At 40.2% G+C, this 21217-nt stretch overlaps 2 protein-coding genes across 5 annotated transcripts; one reads left to right on the top strand and one right to left on the bottom strand.

Annotated features, from left to right (window-relative positions):
* The first annotated feature begins 4641 nt into the window (after positions 1-4641).
* Positions 4642-8418, top strand: LOC147134871 (uncharacterized). 4 transcript variants are annotated; one of them, XM_086056757.1, is made up of 6 exons: positions 4642-4735; positions 5480-5731; positions 5880-6001; positions 7025-7150; positions 7213-7378; positions 7460-8418. In XM_086056757.1, the coding sequence occupies exons 2-6, from the start codon at positions 5488-5490 to the stop codon at positions 7654-7656; spliced, it is 855 nt and encodes a 284-aa protein (XP_085912883.1). In that variant the 5' UTR covers positions 4642-4735; positions 5480-5487; the 3' UTR covers positions 7657-8418. The 4 variants fall into 4 exon arrangements, with proteins under 4 accessions (XP_085912883.1, XP_085912882.1, XP_085912881.1 ...); XM_086056756.1 differs by having other exon boundaries at positions 5829-6001; XM_086056755.1 differs by having other exon boundaries at positions 5480-5758; positions 5829-6001; positions 7037-7150.
* A 423-nt stretch (positions 8419-8841) lies between these two features.
* On the bottom strand, positions 8842-20747 carry engl (endoglin, like). Its single transcript, XM_086056751.1, has 18 exons — positions 20690-20747; positions 19504-19537; positions 19301-19408; positions 19040-19209; positions 17880-18023; positions 17555-17729; positions 16491-16662; positions 16283-16427; positions 15654-15846; positions 14859-15016; positions 13950-14105; positions 12934-13017; positions 12348-12578; positions 11709-12209; positions 10908-11055; positions 10736-10837; positions 9863-9974; positions 8842-9698 (listed from the first exon to the last, which is right to left on the bottom strand). Exons 3-17 carry the CDS (start codon positions 19371-19373, stop codon positions 9865-9867), a joined length of 2562 nt encoding a protein of 853 aa, XP_085912877.1. The 5' UTR covers positions 19374-19408; positions 19504-19537; positions 20690-20747; the 3' UTR covers positions 8842-9698; positions 9863-9864.
* Between the last annotated feature and the right edge of the window lie 470 nt (positions 20748-21217).

Raw genomic sequence — 21217 nt, 5'->3', positions numbered from 1 at the left:
AAACCACGTTCGTGTTTTTTCCAGACCCCAGGTTCTCAGTCTCAATCACATTGATGTTTGTTTTGTTGTGCCGGTAAAAAAAAAAAAAAATCACAAGCACTTTGACAATGATAGGACTAGAAAGTATACAAATTAGTTTTCATATGTTGGAAGTAAAATTGAAAAGGCATCAGAAAAATACATACTCAAGTACAGATGGCTGAAATTTTTTCTGAGGTGTTACTTCCCACAACTGAGTACATACATGATATTAGGTGACCGTAACGGTGTGTTACAAAGCAACATTTATCAGTTACATGTTTTACTTAGGGCAGCACAGTGGTCGACTGGTTTGTACGGTGGTGGGTGCGATTCCGGTCTAGGCCTTCCTGTGTGGAGTTTGCATGTTCTCCACGTGCCTGCGTGGGTTTTCTCCGGGTATTCCGGATTCCTTGCAAATTCCCAAAACATGCATGGTAGGCAATTGCCATGTAAGTGTAATTGCGAGTGTGATTGGTTGTTTGTCTCTGTGTGCCTTGTGATTGGCTGGCAACCAGTTCAGGGTGTCCCCCACCTACTGCCCGAAGTCAGCTGGGATAGGCTCCAGCACGCCCGTGACCCTTGTGAGGATAAGCCGATTGGATAATGGATAGATGGATGTTTTACTTATAAACAAAAATTGTTCAACAAAGAATATGCAGCTAAGTAAGAAAACATAACAGTCCTTTGCAGATGTGGAGAAAATGGTTACCCAATCAGACACGTGTCAGATACAGTGTTTTAGGATGCCTTTGTGTAATGTCTCAGTATCTTTGTGTTCTTCATTCAAATTGTAGCGTAAGAAGAAGAAGAAGAAGTCATCCCACTCTTCTCTATTCTCTCATGATCATTTGGGAAATGAACAGAATTATCTGAAGCAACTGAAAACAGAATGATGTCCAACGTCAGTTTTGAACTGAGAAGGCTATTTCATTAGGATACCATGACTGGTCTGCAGTGTGGGAAACCATTCAACAAGCAGACATCCAACAAACACTCTCTATAAAAAAAAAAAAAAGGCCTGCATCTTCATTCCTTCCTTCTTTCATTCTTCAGTCACTACCCATAGCTGGTGACCGAAGGTGAGGGTAAGAACATAGCTCAACCATTGCTTCCGGCTCAGCTCTCTCTTAGCTCGCCATATAGTTTACGTACACATAAATCATCTAATTTTGTCAGATAAAATAAGATCATCTTTATTAGCTAGAATAGCTGTATTAACTGTTTCTGTTTGCCATAAGAGATGGCCAGGTGTGAGTTTAAGGGGCAAGATACTTTTTCACACAGGGCCTGGTAGCTTTGAGTCATTTTTTTTCCCCCTTGATAAATAATAATTTCCTTTTTGGGTTATCGTTCTCTGACATTTACATATGTTTGATGAAATTATGCAAAGGAATAAAAATGTGAGAGGGCAAATACTTTTTCTCAGCACTGTATGATCGCCACCAAAAATGAGACTGAATGTGAGTACATTTATACAGCAAGTACAATATATATGGACAGCAAAGTAATATATATTGATTCTAATATGCACCACTACCAACGCTCGTCTTATTTTAAATCATTCTATGGAAACCAGCACAATGGCTATAATCTGCATATTTCTCCCTATGTGGGATTTTTGGGGTGTTAAAACCTGTGAGATGATGTCATTTGTTTCTGCAACAGTGAGAGAAAATGTATCAGAAAAATGTATTGTTTTTGTTTCCTGTTCAGTGGGAGGCACAGGCAGAGTGTGTGACAGTGTGATATCGAGAGCTGGTACAGCCTGTAGTTCCCATGGCTCTAAATATACCATATGTTGTTTATACATCCTGTTTTACCATCACAGCGGAATATCTTTCAACTTCATGAAGTATGACATACTGAAACATAGTCAAAAATATCAAGAACTCTCCTTTCTGCCATAATACCTTTAAATAAATTGTGATCACAAGGCAAAGTAAAAGAAGCTGAGAAGGTGCGAGAACTGTTGAGTGTTGGTGTTAGAGAGATAAAGAAGCTGTTGGCTGTGGGAAAGTGGCATCACACTTTTTGACACCAGTCCCACAACTCAAACCACAGAGAGCCACCACCAGCATTTTCATGATTTTACTTATCGGTATTTATTTATTGTCATTTTGAACATTAGAGCTTTCAGCTAACAAAACCCCAAACTCACCGTCTCAAGAGATTATTTCGAAAAAAATCAAAATGCCATCTCATATGTATCTTTTTATGTATTTAATGAATCTGTATTATTTACTGTATTTGTTTCACTTTACTCTCATATGTTGTTCCCTCGCTACTTCGCGGCTCGGTTATCGGTTCATTCTATTGTGGATTTTCATTTGTGACCATAATTCCATGTTTCGTAGTTTTTATCTTGCTATTTTGGCACATTGCCTTGCTATTTTTCTTCCTAGAGGTTAGGTACCTTGTAGGTAGGACGTGTCAAAAAAATTCTGTCAAACTTTAATATTGTAATTAATCGGATGCCCCGATTTGACTAAAACATCCACGCCTAGCTGTGTGAATAGTGTGGAAAGTGTGACCCCTGGTCAGAAAAACAGAAGGAACAGGAAGCCAGAAATTCACATTTGAAATGAAATCATAATGCTACATTAGATTTAGATTTAGTTTAAAAGTGATGAACAGTGTAGTTTGTTGGATATGGAATTTCCATTAATAAAGGCTTTCACTGACCCTTCTTCAAATAATTACATTAATGCTAGAATAACTTTTTTTTTTTTCCTCTTCCGGGGCTGCCATTGTTGATTTAAAAACGTGTAGCTGCTTCCTCCTATTAACTTTAAAAGAACCGCCTTTTACAGTTAATCTGTCAGGAAAATCAGAATGACTTGCTTTATTACAATCACATGTAAACACCATCTTAGATGCCCAATTGTGGGAGATGTTATGATCTGAAGTTTGGTGCCTTGCTCATGGATATCTCAGCAGTGCTCAAGGAGCAACTCCGCTTTTTCCCCTATTAACTAGTCCCACCTCTACGTTATACTCATTGTCCTCATTTGAGCCAATCATAGGGCACATGTAGACAAACCGCAATTCACACTCATATTCACATCTATGCTCGGTTTAGAGCCTTAAAATAATCTAAAATGAGAGTGGTTGCAGAATGAATTACACTTGTATCTCAAGGCACCATTGTTATAACAAAAAAATAAGTTTGTGAAAATCTAGCTCATTTTATAGTCCTTCAACAAAACGATGTACTAACTAAATACTACTAAGTCAACATCTGAAACAAAGCAATATACTGTAATTCTAGGCACGTTTCTTTCTCTTCTCCATCCTCTCCATGTTTCTGGTTCTTAGAAAGACGGCTTGCCACAACCATGAGGAGAACACAAGACTTGAACCCCCCCCCCCCAGTGAGACATGAACCCACCAAACCCACCAGCCCGCCTCACTTCCCTGCACTTTTCTCGTCTGTTCCCCCAAACAGCCCCTCGGAGAGACTCGCGAGCCCCCCACCACACCGACCACAGGGCTGCGACGTGCCTCTCCCCATGCACATCAAGGCGGGCGAGCACTCTCTTAGGCTGCTGGCAGACGATGTGTTGGGGAAAAAAAAAAAATTAAAAAAAATTGAATGCTTAGGAAGGCTGTTTTGGTTTCTTTTAGTTCACGGTCCTTCATGATTTGATTTCAATCTGAGGGCAGGGAACTTTCGTTTTTCAAGATTAAATGAATTCCTAGTTATTTTTTTCAAACAATTGCAATTTTATTTTGAAACTTTAAATGGTAGTCTAGTAGCTGAGTACTATATTTGATGTGATATTACTTTGCCAACCCAGTGAAAAAAATGTCCTAGAGGGTATGTAGGCTAAGTTTATGTTTCTTGTATTAAACAAGACAATTTTCTGCTTTTACCGCACTTTTATTGAGTGTGTATTCAGTTTAATTTTTATTTACAAGCTTAGATAAAGTCTGTATTGTTGATCCACAGTTTGTGCTTCTATGTTGCAAATTTAAATAAGAAGATTTTGTCATGTGTTTTTCAATCTGTTGCAAATTTAAATAAGAAGATTTTGTCATGTGTTTTTCAATCTGCTCTCAATTTAATACGAATGTGAAGGATTTCGGATAATTTTTGAGATTTCTGTCTTAGATGCAGATTGTTGGTGCATTTCCTCCTATCTGCATTGACTGTTTAAAGCTCTAAATAATAGTACAGTTTGCTAGACTGATACAGTAGTCATTTACATTTTTGTTGTCATGATTAGAACCGTTTTTTTTTTAATGAACATTGTGCTGCCATGTTATGCTAATAATTTCTTCGGGCTGATGTGACATAATGTCAGGCTCTGACTCAGTCAAAGTGAAGGGAAAAACCCTCTTCACCTGTGTGTAAGTTTATGATCATATTATTCAATTTGATCATTGGGATGTTCAACCCACACCGTAGGTGACTCAACCCCATCAACTTTAGAACGACATATTAACTCGCAACTGATCAAATTGACATTCCACATTCCGTACTTGAAAATCAAAATGTGGCAACAGTGGAAAAAGTGAAAGGGCAAAATGCTTTGAAGCGCACATCCATTTTTGGTTATTGTGTCGTAACATTGATGTCTCTCACAATCTTCTGTAACTTTTCAAAAGTCGTTCAAACTTAGTGTGTCATCAGCAGATGTGTGCTGGGAGGAGAAAAGAGGACGTAACTGACAATGCTCGAATTGCACTTGGTATTCATCCGTGCGCTTCAGAGGTAAGGACAGCACTTCAACACAGGGGACTTTGTTTGTACAATAACCTCACATTTCAATTTGATTTTGAATATTCGCAAATTGCCGATTGAGGTACCATAGCTAGTCAACATCATGTTATCGCGATGTGTGTCGTATACCTGATTGAGTAAATGTGTTCATATCAAAGCTTTATGGAGTTATATGATTACAAACTATATCATGTCAGAAATGCTTATGGTGTCACAATATGTATTCCGACATCCAAAGCAAAAGATACATCGGTAAGTTTGCTTTCAGATCGATAAAATGTTGGTCAGAATCATTTAATTCATTTAACATATTATTGTAGTTGTAGTTTGCGGAGGAGCAGAACTATTAGTCATACTGACAGATTGGAAAAATGTTGGCTTTTTAAAGATATCTTCCGGGAAAAAGCATTCTGTTTTAAAAACACAGAAAGATTCAGTGCAGTAGCACAGCACTGCAAACGACAACAATACAATAACAAATATATCGACACAAATCTCTTGGGACAGCTAACGTTTTTGTTTAATATCAGTATGTATAATAAATACATTTGTTCAAGTTTTGCTCATTTGCTAGATGTCTAAATAGGGTGTCTTTAGTTAAGAGTAAAGTAGTTATTGAAGTAGTCGAGAATGTTTGGCAGGTGGTGGGTTTGGTTGGAAACCTCAAGCTTTGGCATCTCAAACGAACACGCGCTAGCAGGTGTTTAACGATGAAGTCTTGTCTGACTTCTACAGGCTCTGTCATGCCGCGCTCCTTTCTTGTGAGGAGTAAAAAGACTCACCCCCCTGGTCCACCCAAGGACTTCTTTAGACAGCAGGATCAATCACACGTTGATCAAGGTCAGCCCGTGGGCCAAGTTGGAAAGGACACTCGAGATAATGCGCAGCCCGTTTTCCCGAAGGAGCTTCTGCCCGAGGTCCATTCCCCATGGGAGGGAACATCTTTGCACAGTCAATGCTGTCTTGCGAGGGATTCCTCTGCATTTGGTAACCTGAAGGATTCGTTTGATCACAGTAAATCTAGCTTTAGCAACCCCAAATATTAATCGCAATCAGAAAGAAAGAAACCTGTTTCTTCTTCCAGCAAAGTCCACTGAGAAGAATACTAATGCAGGGCTGGATTCCGCTTGCTCAGCAGAAAGACACCAGGCATCTGACAGAGAGCGACAACTCGAGAGGCTGGTCTTCATGTTACTCCACCGCACATCACATGCAGACCTCAGATCTCCATTCAGGCAGTGCCCGCTCTGCGAAAAGGTACTTCGGCTTCCAAGTATGATTTCATTTAATGCGTTTAAATCAGGAAAAGAAACCAGACGCAATTGTTACAATAACCACTGACCACTGGTGGAGCGATATCTGGATGGATATCTCAGGGGGTTTGCACAACAAAAACATTAAAAACTATTTTTTTTTTACAAACCCCAAATATTCTTCAGAAAACGTTGATAAAAAAAAAACCATTATGTTGTCTACAGAGGATGGGGGGAAATGTGGGGAAAAAAATCCCAGAAAAAAAAAAACTGAAAATACCTAAAAGTCAGTTATCTGGTCTGCCACCTGGGGGTCCAAGCATATTTCAGGAGTGGCCAGTGCCCCTCCGGCCCCTTCTTTAGTTCCACCAGTGCCACTGAGAGCTAAATGTTAAATTCAAACCTAAAGTGGTAAAGAAGCTATTTGAATTAAAGAAACAGTACATCTGTTACTTGTTATTAACTGCATGGCACCATACTTAGCCCTCAGTTCTGAAATGATGAACACTTTGAAAATGTCAATCCAAACTGAGCATTGTCTTTTCATTCAGTTTTTGGGCTGAATCTCATTAGATTAAATGCCTCACAGTGGCAATAGGCTACATCTGTACTGATAAATACACAACAGGCAGGGGTCACCAACATGGTGCCCATGCCACATACCTCCCAAGGACCACACGAATAGCCCCCTCACCAGTTATGGGACATTGTGATTTCCTCAGAATGTTGTACATCATTTGAAAATGTGAGCACTTTACAGGGATTTATAGAAATAAACTGTTGTCAATATTTATATTTATTATTTATATTTATATTTCAATATTTATATTTCCGACCTCGTCAAATTATTGTTGATAATTAATGTGAGGAATCATTGTTCACATATGTGATTTTCCATTGTTTATTTGCAATTTGAGCAAATTTGTCATTTCATAAGAGTGTGTCAAACTGGTCGGCCTTCGCATTAATCAGCATCAAAAAAGTTGAGGATACCCTGATCCATGATAACCTGTCTTTTACCCCTCAGTCTCTTTCGCAGGTCGATCTGCAGGCTGACATCAGCAGCACCTTTCCTGTCCCTTTGATGAGGTCCCCGGCCACTGAAATGTCCTCAATGACTTTCACAGCAATTGGGAGCTATGGCAGAGAAAAGGTAATATACGGAGACCACGTTTAACACACAGTCATGTTTTACATATTCTCTTCCCAAAACAGGCACGAAGCTTTGGCTGCAAGGTGTGTGGAAAAATGTTCAAGCGCTCATCTACACTGTCCACACATCTGCTCATCCACTCAGACACGAGGCCTTACCCGTGCCAGTACTGCGGCAAAAGGTTCCACCAGAAGTCAGACATGAAGAAACACACATTCATACATACAGGTACAGTGCAGTAATTGGAGATTATAGCGTACTAGTGTCTGATATCGAATTGAGTGTGCCGTGCCCTTTATCTGCACTCAGGTGAGAAACCACACGTGTGCAAGGTGTGCGGTCGAGGATTCAGTCAAAGCTCCAACCTCATCACTCACAGTCGGAAACACGACAGCCACCGACCGTTCAGCTGCTCCCGCTGTCAGCACAGCTTCCTGCGCAGCGTCGACCTACAGCGCCACCAAGAGAATCCGTGCGGCTATGGAAGCATATACACTCAGAACTGACGACATCAAAAGTGTGACACGTGACAATATGTGCATGCTAATTAATCAAAAGATGACTGATTATGTCATCAGTTTTATATAGAAACAATGATGCATTTGTTCTTTTCATTTTAGGTTTTTTTTTTCATTAAAGAAACACTGTGTCATGTCAGTTTTTGTTGATTATGGCGGCGCCATGTGGACGAAAGCGGTAGTGTTTTGACAAACGTCAGCCACATTTCCCATGCGCGCCAGCGCGTAGTGTCGTGAAATCCTGAGCTCTCGCTGGCCTGTTGGACTGAATTACATTTCGATTTCCAGTGGCTGTCTGAAAGATGAATCGCGACGAGGTAATGAATCTAATTTTGTTCAAAGCTTTTGGTTTTTTTGTTTGTTTTGGGGCTTCTGGCATGACACCAGTAATAGCGCGTAGACGTTCGAATCGACTTCCGCCCTTATAGCGAAAGGAGGAATTGAGTATGGAGTATGCCGTAAAGTAATTCAGGTCATTTGTATTTTTTTTTTTGTGTGCCAACCTGCCAGGGTTGCTCCCATCCTCCTCAAAGTTGCTTAGTGCCAGTAAAAACGATACAGAACCCCCCCAGGGCATGACAAAAGTCCCATTCAACTACTTGTAAGTCAATGTTTCATCAAAAGAGTTGTCAAAAAATTGTATTAAGGTCGAATTCTTTCCCAGTGCTGCTTTAAAGCTTTATGTACTGTACGTTGGTTGACATGATAAGAATAACTTAACCCATTGTTGCAAACTGCAAACTCATCAACAAAGTGAACAAACTACAATCTAACAATATATTGCTTTATTTTCAAAGTGGCAATAATGATGCACGTATACCACACATCATTGCTTCAATGTCTATTTTTTGTTATTATCCGTTCAGGCAGAGGTTGCACAGCATTTTTTTAAATGCAGCATCTTATGTTGATGTTGAGTGCAAGACCAGTGAAAACATTCACACATTTTGGTGAAACAGGATGCTCTTTTTAATGCACCGTATGCTAGTTATGTGCCACATTAGCAAGAGACAGTCAGACAACCAGAGATCTTTTCCTAACTATAGCTGATATTCACTGATATTCCGTGCTATAACACAGATATTGGAAATGGTGGTGTAGGCCAGGGGTCCCCAACCATTGGGCCGCCGACCGGTACCGGGCCGCACAGATGAAAGAAAAAAAAGCAAACAGTACTTCTGGTTTATTTATTATCCGAGGTTGGAACATATTTTATTTTGAAAAGTGACTGGACTCTCTCCGTTATATCAATCTATGACTGACCTTTAACGCACGTGAAGTTGTCTCCGTCGCGTAACGCTAATATTAAATGCACAAACTAGCAAATGAGCAAAATAAACAGACATATTTGGAAAGTTTCTTTTCAATGGGCAGTGAGAGGCCCAGTGAGAATTCAACACAAGAGCCTATGCCCAAGAAGAAAAAGAAGGGTACATTTCACAGACGATACCAGAAGACCTACTCGAAATATGGATTTACGGCGACAAGTGATTCCCACGCAGGAAGGAAGCCCGCTTTTCACAACAATATGTGCAGTCAATGCAGACTTCAAAACTGATTTGTCAACAAATGTAAGTGTCTTGAGAGGTCATACTTGGTGGCTAACTGCTTCGTTAAGGCTAAAAAGTCATTCAATATTAATGAAAAAAAAAAAAAAGGCGGATTTGAACCAAATCCAATGCGAACCAAAATGGTGTAGCGCCATTTCAGATTTTGCCTTCAGTTCATTTTCCGAGGATGCAAATACGTAATCCTGCGTGTTTACACCTCCAATTTTAAATAGCCAGCGGCTGTAAAAACCTTGTCTGGATTTACACAATGCCGCAATGAACAGGAGGGATTGTAATCACGTGATCGGTCATGGTTCTGCCTTGCAGCAATGACTGTTCAGAGTATTGCACATACTTGTACAAGAGTAGTTTGTTTGAATTCCTCTCAGCCCACCACCTCTTCAGTTCGTTGGAGGAAATCCTGAGAAAGAGATTCTTGTCTGAACACTTTGCAGCTGCTCACCAATAGTGACCCATTTTCTGTAACAGTTGATGCCAAAGTTTTGACAATCTGTATGATACTCTGTCCCATTTAGTAAATGGAATTTACACAGGTGCATCTATGTAGTAGTAATGTGAAAACACCACAACCAACTGCTGCTGCTGCTGGTGTGGAGCTAAATAAGTAAAGCCAATTATCTCACCTTTAAAGTGAGCTGGTCAACTCGTCTGACAAAGAAGGTGGACCCGTGCTGTGACCTCCAGGTGTCTGGTCTGTTAAGTAACTCTCGCCCTCAAATGGCATCTCGCGGGAAGCTTACAAAACATACACAAATACATATAGGGTGAATACATGTATTTATATATATATACATACATACAGTAAAACAATGTATTTTCAGTTGTGGAGAAAATAGTTTAGATTAACACTATTTGAGATGTGTAAATTCAACAGTAAATTCATTATTGTTGCGTAGAACAAATATTTTTCTCTTCTTTTTTCTCTTTGCAAAGTGAGATTTTTTTCATATTTACAGGGTAATTCAACCCCCAAAATATCTTAACAAAATTATTTTCTATGTAGCCCCACTAGTCTAAACACAGCGGCTCAACTTCAGAAAACAGGTGAGCCATGATTGGTTGTTACCTGAGCCCTGAGCAACTGTGATGTCATTTTCAGTCCAGTGACAAAATGGCCGCCCTCTGAGATGGCTAAAAACAGGCGGATTTTGCTGCTTAACATATTCCACAAACGCAATATTAATCAGAATGCCATGTTTAGACTAATGGAGGTACATAGAACATATTATTGTCAGGAACATTTTTTGGTTTGACTTCCGCTTTAAACTTAAAGGGAGTGTTCGCAGTTAAAAAAACAAACATTCATTTTGGCAATTTTGGATTATTCTTTGCTTCCAACTTTTGAGGAAAGTGTAGGAAAGGCCCCTTTCACTAAAAATCATAGTTTGAAACTGGAGAGGGAGTTTTGTGAGCAACATGAAAAAGAACTCCTGCCTGCAGGTGTACTCTAAGTACACATTTCATAACATACATTTCGCTTAAGTTGATTTTATTACCTGTGTAACTGTAGACATACCACAGCCCCCCCATCAAACTGACGGCCATTACAAAGGCTGCGACTGCGATTCCTATCATAGGTCCTGTCTGCATTGAAGAACCTACAGATACTGTAGGTTAGGGTTCAAAGAAATGATTGTAGTGTAGAAAAATAACCAAATACTCACTCACTTCTTTGTTGTGGTGGGGCAGGAATGGCCAGTGGAGAGACACTCAGTCTCTTGGTTCGTAGGCCTGTGGTGGGCTTCAGTGCTTTATGTGCCAGTGAGTTAACAGGCTGGGTGACCACCATGGGCCGGGACAGGTTTCTAATCTCACACTGCAGTTTGGGAGCAAAGAAGGAATCCTTATTCATCATTTACAAGTTTTACACAAACAACAACATTGAATTACAGGCAGAGATTATTTTTTTTCTGATATCTCTCTCATAACCTTTATATTTTGCCATTTAAACAGACTACTTGGCATATGTTGAAGACCATAAAGATATGTGATATGAGATAGCTATCAAAGTGATTCGCTCAACCCTTATACTTTGTCAATTTGACCCCAAAACAATAAAAGGGTTAAAACAAGCTGCTAACAAAAGTGAAGTCAGCCCCAAGTGTAAAGGCTGTAAAGTGTAAAGTGTTTTTTTTCTCATACCTTTGATTCAGGTCCTCTAAACAATTTTAAATCTTTTTTTTCCCTTTTATGTATATTTTAGAAACCCTCTTTTATTTCTATACTTTTCAATGTTTTTAAAGTTTACTGTTAATGTGTTTGAAAGTTGTCAACATACAATCTAGTAATTTTTGTAAGCTACTTTTGTTTTCTCTGCTTTGCTTTTGAATGTTGTTAACTGTTGTGTTTGCAAATGCTTGAGTTGACTTGTGTCTGAAATGTGCGAAATACTGTAAATCAAATTGCCTTGCCTAATGTTTTATAATGATTCATACAAAGTAAGATTTTATGCAATATCTGGTTCTGTACCTGCTGTCCAATTGTCCTGGACACGAGAGGAGGGATGCGTTGACCATCCGGGCATTCTTTCTTGACTCTTTTCTTTGTGCGTTGCCTTGTTGTCTTGTCTGAGACACACAGGCGAAGGCTGCAGTGGAGAAACTGCATGGATACGTTGTAAACTGGTCGCAGGATGAAACTAAATCGGAATGGCCTTATAACTGTGCCCTTCTGCGAGGAATCTTCTCTCCCCTTTCTTCTGGGCTTGGAGTGAAAGGAGACACCTTCATCTTCGTCAGTGATCTCCTTGGATTCTTTTTTATCTTCAAGTCTGTCTTCCAGCTCCTCCTCCTGCTCATCAGCATCTTCTGTCTCCTCCTCAACCTTTGCATGCAGAAAGGTCAGTGAAGGGTCTGCGGGACAGCTGTTGCGTATGACAGCCCAGAACGGAGAACTTTTGGGGTCTGACAGAGGAGAAACAATACATGATTTCACCTCAGCAACATCTATGAAGGACCCCTTGGCAGAAATCTGCAATAGAAAAAATAATTGATGAAGACACATTCATCAGACTTTGGGGGGGAAAGAGTTTTCTACATTACAAACTATATTCCGTGAAAACCTCAGTATTTACAAAAGGGAAGGGGAAATATGAAATGAAATAGGCACCTCAACATAAACACGCTGGTCAGCAGCGATGACGCAGGGTCCAATGCGTCGCTGCTTGTAGCTCTCAGTGACGAAAAGTTTCAGAAGAAGTAAAGGCCCAGATTTGAGTCTGGGTGTGGAATAGTGGAATGCTCCAGGATCAGGCAAGGGAACCCACGGTGCCTGAGAAGTATTGACATCATCAGTAGGACCTAGTTGAGGCGTGCTGGCCACGTCGTCCAAACAGCTGAACTAGGAGAAGAAGAGAGAGCGGGAGAGTCATTCCCAATATGTTAAAGTAATTAAAGAAGTCAAACCAAACATATTTTTTTCCAGAATATGTTCTATGCAGGCCCGCTAGTTGAAACAAAGCATTCTGATTAATATTGCGTTTGTGGAATATAAATGAAGCAGCAAAATGCACCCGCTTTGAACCATCTCAAGGGGCGGCCATTTTGTCACTTCTGTTGACATCGAAGTTTCTCAGGGCTCTTTAGTGATAACTGTGGTCTCAACATACTGCATATATTTTCCGTCTTGTGGCCACTTCATTGCCCCATAATAACTAACATACATAGAAAGGCATATGAGCATGCAGTGGTCTTACATGCATTCCAAGTGAACTCCTGGATATCCAATCAGTCTCATTGTGTGGCAACAGGGTATGTGGCTGGTCTTTCCATAGCAGCACCTAAGCAAGAGATTAGAGGAGAGCAATAAAATACATGAATGAATAATAGATGTCATCACAACATATTGCAGTCACATACAGACTCCAACAACACCTACACCTCTATAAGCCCCACCCCCATTCCAAACACCTTTTATTTTAGTAGAAAAAATAAAAATAAACCAAGTTCAATCATTTCAAAACTTTTCCACCATTAACGCAACCTGTCACAGGGCTCTTTAGTAAATGGTGAAATAGTAAATAATTTTGAACGGTATTGGTTACCGATAATTCTGAACACAGCCACATGCTGAGGGTGCACACTTTTGCAACCACATTACTCATCTTATTTTTACTCCCCTTCTCAAAAAGTTTTGAAAAAAATTAATTGAGTTATACAGGTTATAGGTCACATTAATGGTGGAAAAGGTTTTAAGGAAATTATTTGCCTCGTTCTCATGTTTCATATCACAAAACCTGGCATTTGAACAGGGGTGTGTAGACTTTTTATATCCACCGTATCTATTCAACCTCCTGCCCATGTTGTTGTCTGTTCTTGTCCTTTTTTTTATCTGTCTTTATTTCTCATTATACAGCATCCACTGCCCCCCCATTATAAAGCATCCACCCTTGTGGACAACATGGCCTCGGTCACAAATTTCACTGGGGCAACTTCCATTTGCTACAGATACAAGTATTTTGTTGTGGTAAATGACTCTTTGAAATGGGTTAGTCATTCTGTTGTGGAAATGCTACATCATACATATTTGTGGATAAATTCTGTTGGGGCCAGCAACATGGTGTTGATAAAAATATGTGGATAAATCATCAAAATCATTTAAGTTGCCCCTTACTATATATATATATTACTATATATTCAGCATGGTGTGTAATAGAAAACAAATTGAAACAACTTTATCCATGAGCCAAACTGTCAGCTTTGTGGACCTCACCATGTTGTTGTACTGCACCACTTTAGTATGTCCCAGGAGCTGCCCCTCAGTGCCACAGGAAATGACTGGGAACACCAACAGGAAATGACTCCCATTGGACTGAGCCTGGCATGTTGGGTCCCGCAACGTTACAACAGAAACAGGCACGGACAAACTCTGGAAGAAATAGATGTCACATTTTGGTGGTTTCTGTACTCAGTAGTAGGACAGAAGCCAATGAGTAAACGACATTGCGAATAGAAAATTTTACTTTTGTCAAATGAAGAAAGAAGGTGGTTGCTGGTCACAGATGCGGGAACTAATGAGATACTTAGATATTCCCAAAGTTTCTGATGAATGATAAGCCGTTTATTCAAGTGACTTAAAATAAAATGAAACCACTTTATTTTACATCTTTAGTGGGGGCAGGTAAGGTTGGGGCATATAATTAATATAAGGAGAACAGGATGAAAAAAGATGGAAATGCTGAATAACTAAGTAGGCGGCACCCTATAGGAAAAATATTTATCCAGGGACCCCCCCATAATCCTAAAACCAATTAAACATACTATAACTACCACTATGTACCCCAAATGTCTTTTTTATTTATTTTTTAACATTTCAACCTAAACAAACACTTCATTTTCTCATTTTAACTGGTTTGGGTTTACTACTACTTAACTTATTTAAATCTTTATCCAATTGTTCCACAGCAAGTGATTCAGGAAGTGACTAGTGAGGGGATGATAGATTTATATAACCTTTCAGATCTTTTAATTGGCCCCAAGCAAGGTCAAGGAGGAATATATTGACGCACAGGTCCCCATATGTAGGTATGCGCTTAAAAAAAAAAATTGCAAATGACTGTATTTTGCAGAACCCTCGTCTACGGCTCGCCGAGCCTAGTTTGAGAAGCCTTGTGTTAAAGACCTGTAGGGTGTGTTGGTCCACTGCCACGCTGAGGCGTCCGTCTTCACACTGCACTGTGAAACTGTCTCGGGCTCCTTCTGCTCTGCCTCCACCATTGAGCCACTCCCTCAGGCGGCGCTCCTCAGCCCACGTAGGCCTCTTGGCAATGGCCTTCATCGCTACAACCACATATAAAGTAGAAATGAATATGACTTACACATGCACGCAATGCAACATACAGCAGTTCAAGACAAATGGATGAATAGCTGTTTGCAGTAAAACCCTGCAAAAAGTAAAATCTTCATTTCTTCAATAACGATGTGAAAAGTCATATCCGATTCTCACTCATAAGGGTCAAAAAAGCAACTTCACATTTGCTACACTAGTCCCGGGCAAGCCCAATGAGGACATGCTGCATTGAAATTGGATGTTTACAATTCTAACTAGCTTCGCTTAGCTTAGCCTTGCTGTCCTCACTGGACCTTTTTTGCATCTTCTTCTTTCCCTTCCATATTGATTGCAAGAACTGTGATTGAGGTTGATGCGCATGTCAAGAGAGGTTTGTTGAAAAAAAATGATCAAAAAAATATGAAGATTTTTAACTAGCCGTGTTCCAGAAGGATGAGATTGTCAAGATAAAAAGAGGATGAAGATAATAATGACAGGATTCAATGAACTCACAATGCGAAAGAGTGATTCGGGGACCATGACTATATTCTATTTTATTCTTCTCCATTTGACAAAAACAAAACATAAATGGGGGATTAAAAATAAACGTTAGATAACTGGAAATAGGACACACATATGGGTGCTGACCTGCCTTGGTCCCAACCAGCTGAATCACAAAGCGATTGGCCTGGTCAGCCTCGGTGTAAGAGGTCACGTTGTTGTAGCCGTTCTCATTGGCCCACACAAGCAGGTCCGGTATGGTGGACAGGTCGGGGATGAGTGTAGTAGTCAGAGTCAGTTCAGGCTCAGGAGGGTAGGGAGGGGAAACACTGTTAGAGGACTGCGCAAAAGACACACACATGCACAAAATAGTGAGGTGTTGCAAAAGCACTAATTGTGACTCATAGAATGTCATTCAAAAAGTAGATTCGATTCGATTCGATTAAATGAGATTAGCACATGTAACAGTTACAAGGCAAAGAACTGTAGAATGCAATTCACCGCAATTTCTAAACAAGTGATGTGCAGTACTGCACTTAATACTTTTTACCATCTCAGAATGACTGCTTTGTAAGAAGAGTCTATGAAAAGTGAGTAAAAAAAAAAAAAGAAGTAAATAATAGGTTAGGAACAGCACAGTATTCAATTTCATAGGTTTGTTGAAAACGCCAATTTGACTTTGACCAGTATTCTGAAATGATATGACATAACTCTAATTACTTTGAAATGAAAGCATTTACTGCTGTAATCAAATCCAATAATAAGTGCACCCTTACATGAATAAAGATATGACCCTGGACGTCGTGAGCAACAATAGCCCAGTTGACTGGCACCGAACTGCTAAGAATCAGCACCACCTTTTGCCTCAAAGAATTGCGTGACGGGGGCACAAGGGAAACGATCACCTCCACCTGCAGTGAGCTGAGGCAGACATCTTGAAATGTAAGAAGGACATGACCGTTGCGTCCGATGCATAAGACTCACCCACAGAGTCCCGAGCCTGCCGAATGGAGTTTGATTACATGAACCTCTGGGTTGTTTCCATTTTCTGCTGAATTGCCGCAGCCTTGTACTTCCTGCGATTTCAGGTCCGAGGTCATGTAGTTGTTGGAGAGGAACATGGATTTAAGGTGGCACGCAGAAGGCTGAGTCAGATCTGCAATGGGGAAATTAGATTCGATTTTTCAATCTCTCCCCCAAAGATATGTTTGGGTTGATTTCCACTTTAAAACTTCTTATGCGTCATTACAGAATTGAAGGATATTTCGATGTAACTGTCGCTGTAGCAAAAGCGATTCTAAATATAAATTTACTAATAAAAATAACAAATAGCTCTTGAGCACCGTCTCGAATTTTGTTTGATCTTGAACCTCCGTCTCGATGACCAATTTATATATCAAATACAGCAGATCAAATAAGTTTAAATCAGCTTTTTTGGCATGATTTTGTTGATATGTCTTGCTTGTTAAAATGCTTTGCTTTACCACTAGCACCACTGCTCCTTCACGTGCGCCCATCTTGGTCACCAGGGGGCCGTTAATTCAGTCATGCAGACACAAATGTAGAAGAATAGTTTCACAACTACTGTAAGCCACTTGGTAAGACGTAGTAATATTAGTTGTATTCTTAAATTGTCTGTCTATATGCATTGCTGCACCATTTGTGTTCAAATATCTGTTGCTGAGAAGGTTTTAAAAGCATAATTATTGATGCTAATCACTAGCAAATCAATGGTGTTTTCCACTGAATGTTTGCATAAGCTAACAGCACTTCTTTAGGCAGTTGTACGGTTGTTTTAAATACATGTGTATGGTGATTCTCTTTGTTTTATGCCCAATTTGACAGTTGAATTCAACTGGGAGCAAGATTAAGCAGCTTAAAGCCTCTTTTTTTGATGAATTGTCTATGTCTGTCTGTTACTTTTGATTTAGCAAAGTAACCCCCCAAAAAATCACCCAGATTTCGATTCATATCGCAAGGCAAGGCACTGTATCCATGGCATTGCACGGTTTCAATTCAAAGTCATAGTTTGTTCTGCAGTGGCTCACCCTCTCCAAGTCGGACGTATACTCGGTTTCCATGGGTAACATGTGTCAGAGAGGACAGGTTGCCGTGGTGTTTGAGAGCCCAGCGGTATAGCGCACGCGGGCGGAAAGGGAGCCAATGTAGCGGCCGGACGATCAAACTTAGAGTTTGGGACTGTACACTGGAGTTTGAGGACACCTAAAAGAAGGAACCAGAGACACAGTTAAGTGAATGTAATGAATTTGTTGGTCAGCGCTTCCTTCCACAAAAAAATGTATGACGTAATAACATAGACAGTGCATGTGTATGGAACCGAAACAGCTTTCGGTTCTTTTGGGCTGCACTGACCTTCACTAGTACAGGGAGGTCAGGGGGCAGTCTCTCAGCTTCCAGCCTCCAGCTGATTGGTTGCTTGGAGCTGAGTAGTAAGTAGACCTTTCTGAAAGCCGACTTGCTCAGACTCAGCGACAAGGGCTTCAAAAGTACTGTGACCTGTGTAAGGAAAGGTCGCAGTTAATTTTGTAGCTTTAGCAACGCTGTCAAGATCGTATTAGAATAAAATATGATAAAGTACAGACCTGTACCAGTTAAGATCAAAATCAACTCATTCAATGCCGTGGACATTTACATTTGTTAACTGGTTATCCAACCGTTTACTATACCAATATATATTTGTCAATTGCATTCTTCAACAGGGAGGCATGGAAGCTTGTCTGTGAAATTTGGGTTTATAAACCACTGTAATGAGTAAAACATCCCTTCAGATGGCGGGGTTGCATCACTTTGGAGTGGAGATCAGCACAGCTTTTGAGGTGAAGATAAGGAGTAGGATTGTCATGTTAATTATGAAGGAGAGAAAGGCCAAATTGTTGTACAGCTATAGGCCCCTAACACTCAAACAGAGTATGTAAATATAATCAGAGTATGTTTCGCGGTATGTCGATATCATGACAAAAGATGGTGCAGTTCATGGAGTGAATGGTGAACGCCATGTTAAAAAAAAAGCCACACTCAAGCCATGCTGTGAGTCAGCATTGCTTATGTTAGATTTCTTGTGCATCTCAAATTATTATTTTTCCATCAAAAGCCTTTTCTCTGTCTTGTTTTTGCTGTTTGAGATGTTGAGATCGCAATGTTTTCCTCATTCTTTTAGAGAAGCCAAACCATATCCTACAACTGATGACTACATAGCAGAAGCTATTTGAAACCATTTTTTTCTGGTGAAAGAAGCGGGTCCCCGCTCTCCTTTGGTTGGTTTGGTGCTCATATTGTCTCATAACACAATATTCTATAGGTCTTGAAAGTTCTCTCAAAATGCTCTAAAACGGAAGGCATTATCGGAAAAGACACTTTGAAAATAGGCCATATTTTCAGCTTCTTGTTAGCTAGCAGGTTACTTCCTGGTACTATCAGGATGAAAAACACTTGGACTGTACCATAATGATTTTGAGACATGGGTCCCATTGTGACCTAGAACCAGGACACTAATGATGAGTACTAAGTCTTACCATGTTATCAGTACCGCTGCTTACTCTCCCCACCGCAATGACATGTGTCTCCTTGTCCCCACTCTCTCTGGCAGCACAGCCCGGGCCAGCCTCAAACTTCTCCAGCAAAGCTTCAACTGGGTGGAGCGCCCCCACTCGAGCCACAGAACATTGTCTTTCTTTACTGGAAGCTGTGTGGTAACGGAAAATCCATTAGAGGAGCCGTTTCCATACCGTCTGCATACTTTTGAGTAAAAATAAGCCTGTCAAGAGTCGTCGCACCTGCCTGTGTCCTCAAGAAGAGCAGCAGTGCGTAATAAAAAGTCCATCTCATTCCTGACAATGAAGGCATCATGAAAGCTTTAAAATGATGGACCTGCCTGCATCATCCTATTGAAGAGGAACATGAATAACATCATAACCGAGCAGACATGCACTATGTTCCATTTTCTGTAAATTCTTCGATCATTTTCGAGTACCAATACCTAAATACTTCTTCGCTGGGTACATCTGCACAGTCTAAGATCCAACAACCAAAACAATTTTGTTAGATTAATGCCTCAGTCACTCAACATAAATATCTTTGTAAAGACAGAACCTTCAAGAAACTACTCATCATATTGTGCAGTGAATGTGATTGACTTTAGGAATCCTTAAAGAGGAAAATCAATCCAAACCTATTTTTTCAAGAATATGTTCTATGCAAGACTACTAGTTGAAAGAAGACATTCTGATAAATATTGTGTTTGTAGAATAAGAGTTAATCCACTCGTTTTTAGCCATCACTGGGGGCGGCCATTTTGTCACATCTGTCGACTGAAAATGACATCACAACTACCCAGGGCTCAGGTAACGACCAATCACGGCTCAGCTTTAGAAAACAGACGAGCTGTGATTGGTCGTTACCTGAGCCCTGAGCAACTGTGATGTCATTTTGCGGTCGACAGAAGTGACAAAATGGCCGCCCCCTGAGATGGCTAAAAACGGGTGGATTTTGTTGCTTAACTCATATTGCACAAACGCAAAATCAGAATGCCTTGTTTCAACTAGTGGGCCTGATGGGAACACATTATTGAAAAATACATGTTTAGGTTGATTTCCCCCTTTAAGGTGACTTAAGGACAGCTGCCACAAAAATGTCTCCTGATTTCATAATTTCAAATAAATGATCAAGAAGAGATGATTTTGTTATCAATGTTCTTTCAGTTCAAACCTGACCATGGCTGTGATGTTCTTTTACTTCTCTCTCAGAAAATAGCATTTTTTCTATTCTATTACAGCTCGAGAATACAATAAACAAGATTTTTAAATCATTACAGTACCTCTCTATCAGTGACAAGATCAAAGCAGTATTATTCCTGGAAGGGCAACATTTTTAACAGAGCTGTTGCTGCTCATTAAAGTTTGCAATTGTACAATCTTGTGCAATATTTTGGTTCATTAAAAGATGGCCCTCAATCATTTTTGTACAGAGAGTATGTGTTACACTCATCATGAGGAGCATAAACACTTTATCAGAACTATCTAAACATCCTTACTCCGTTAATTCCCATTTAGAACACATTTGCAGCACAATTCTAGAAACATATAGCAGCGGGTTTGTTTTGTATTTTAGGTTAATTTTGAAATTCCCAACATCCTTTCTAGTAATGTCTCAAAAGCTAAACTCACCTGGGACGGAGTTACTCCAGCTACTGCTTCAGTCGTTTTTGCAAAGACTGTGTGATATCCCCACCCACCCCACTCACTTCCTAAACACACAACCACGCACTCACACGCACTCTCCAAATCCTGCACCAGCAAGAACACTCACCTGTGGGCCGCTTCAATGCATCTTTGCAGCTGAGGTGCTACTTGTGGAAAATATCTGCGAGGGGAATATGATGGGACACTGTGGGATCTACAGTGGAGGAAGGGGGCGGGGACTTGCTTGTTGCTTGACTGGCGGCATACGAAGATGTTTTGAACCCTTCAAATATTTTCCTTAACTTCTGGATTACGGGGTACCAAGCCCACTAATATGGTCTGTTCGATCAGTGTAAGACCCGTGTCAGAGTTTGCTCCGCATTTGCCGATGGTAAATTGGATTCGTTTCTAGTGAGGGTTGAACTCCACTTGTGGACAGAACGTCAAAGGTACAGCCAAGGCTTTGTGGGGATTCATTTTGGTAGCCTAAGTATTGCATCCCCGCTTTCTGAA

Source organism: Filicampus tigris, chromosome 16 (assembly GCF_054856515.1).
Source record: "Filicampus tigris isolate MCC_2025a chromosome 16, RoL_Ftig_1.0, whole genome shotgun sequence".
Classification (NCBI taxonomy): Eukaryota; Metazoa; Chordata; class Actinopteri; order Syngnathiformes; family Syngnathidae; genus Filicampus; species Filicampus tigris.
Note: the sequence above shows the minus strand (reverse complement) of the source record. Positions and strands in the feature narration are given on the sequence as shown.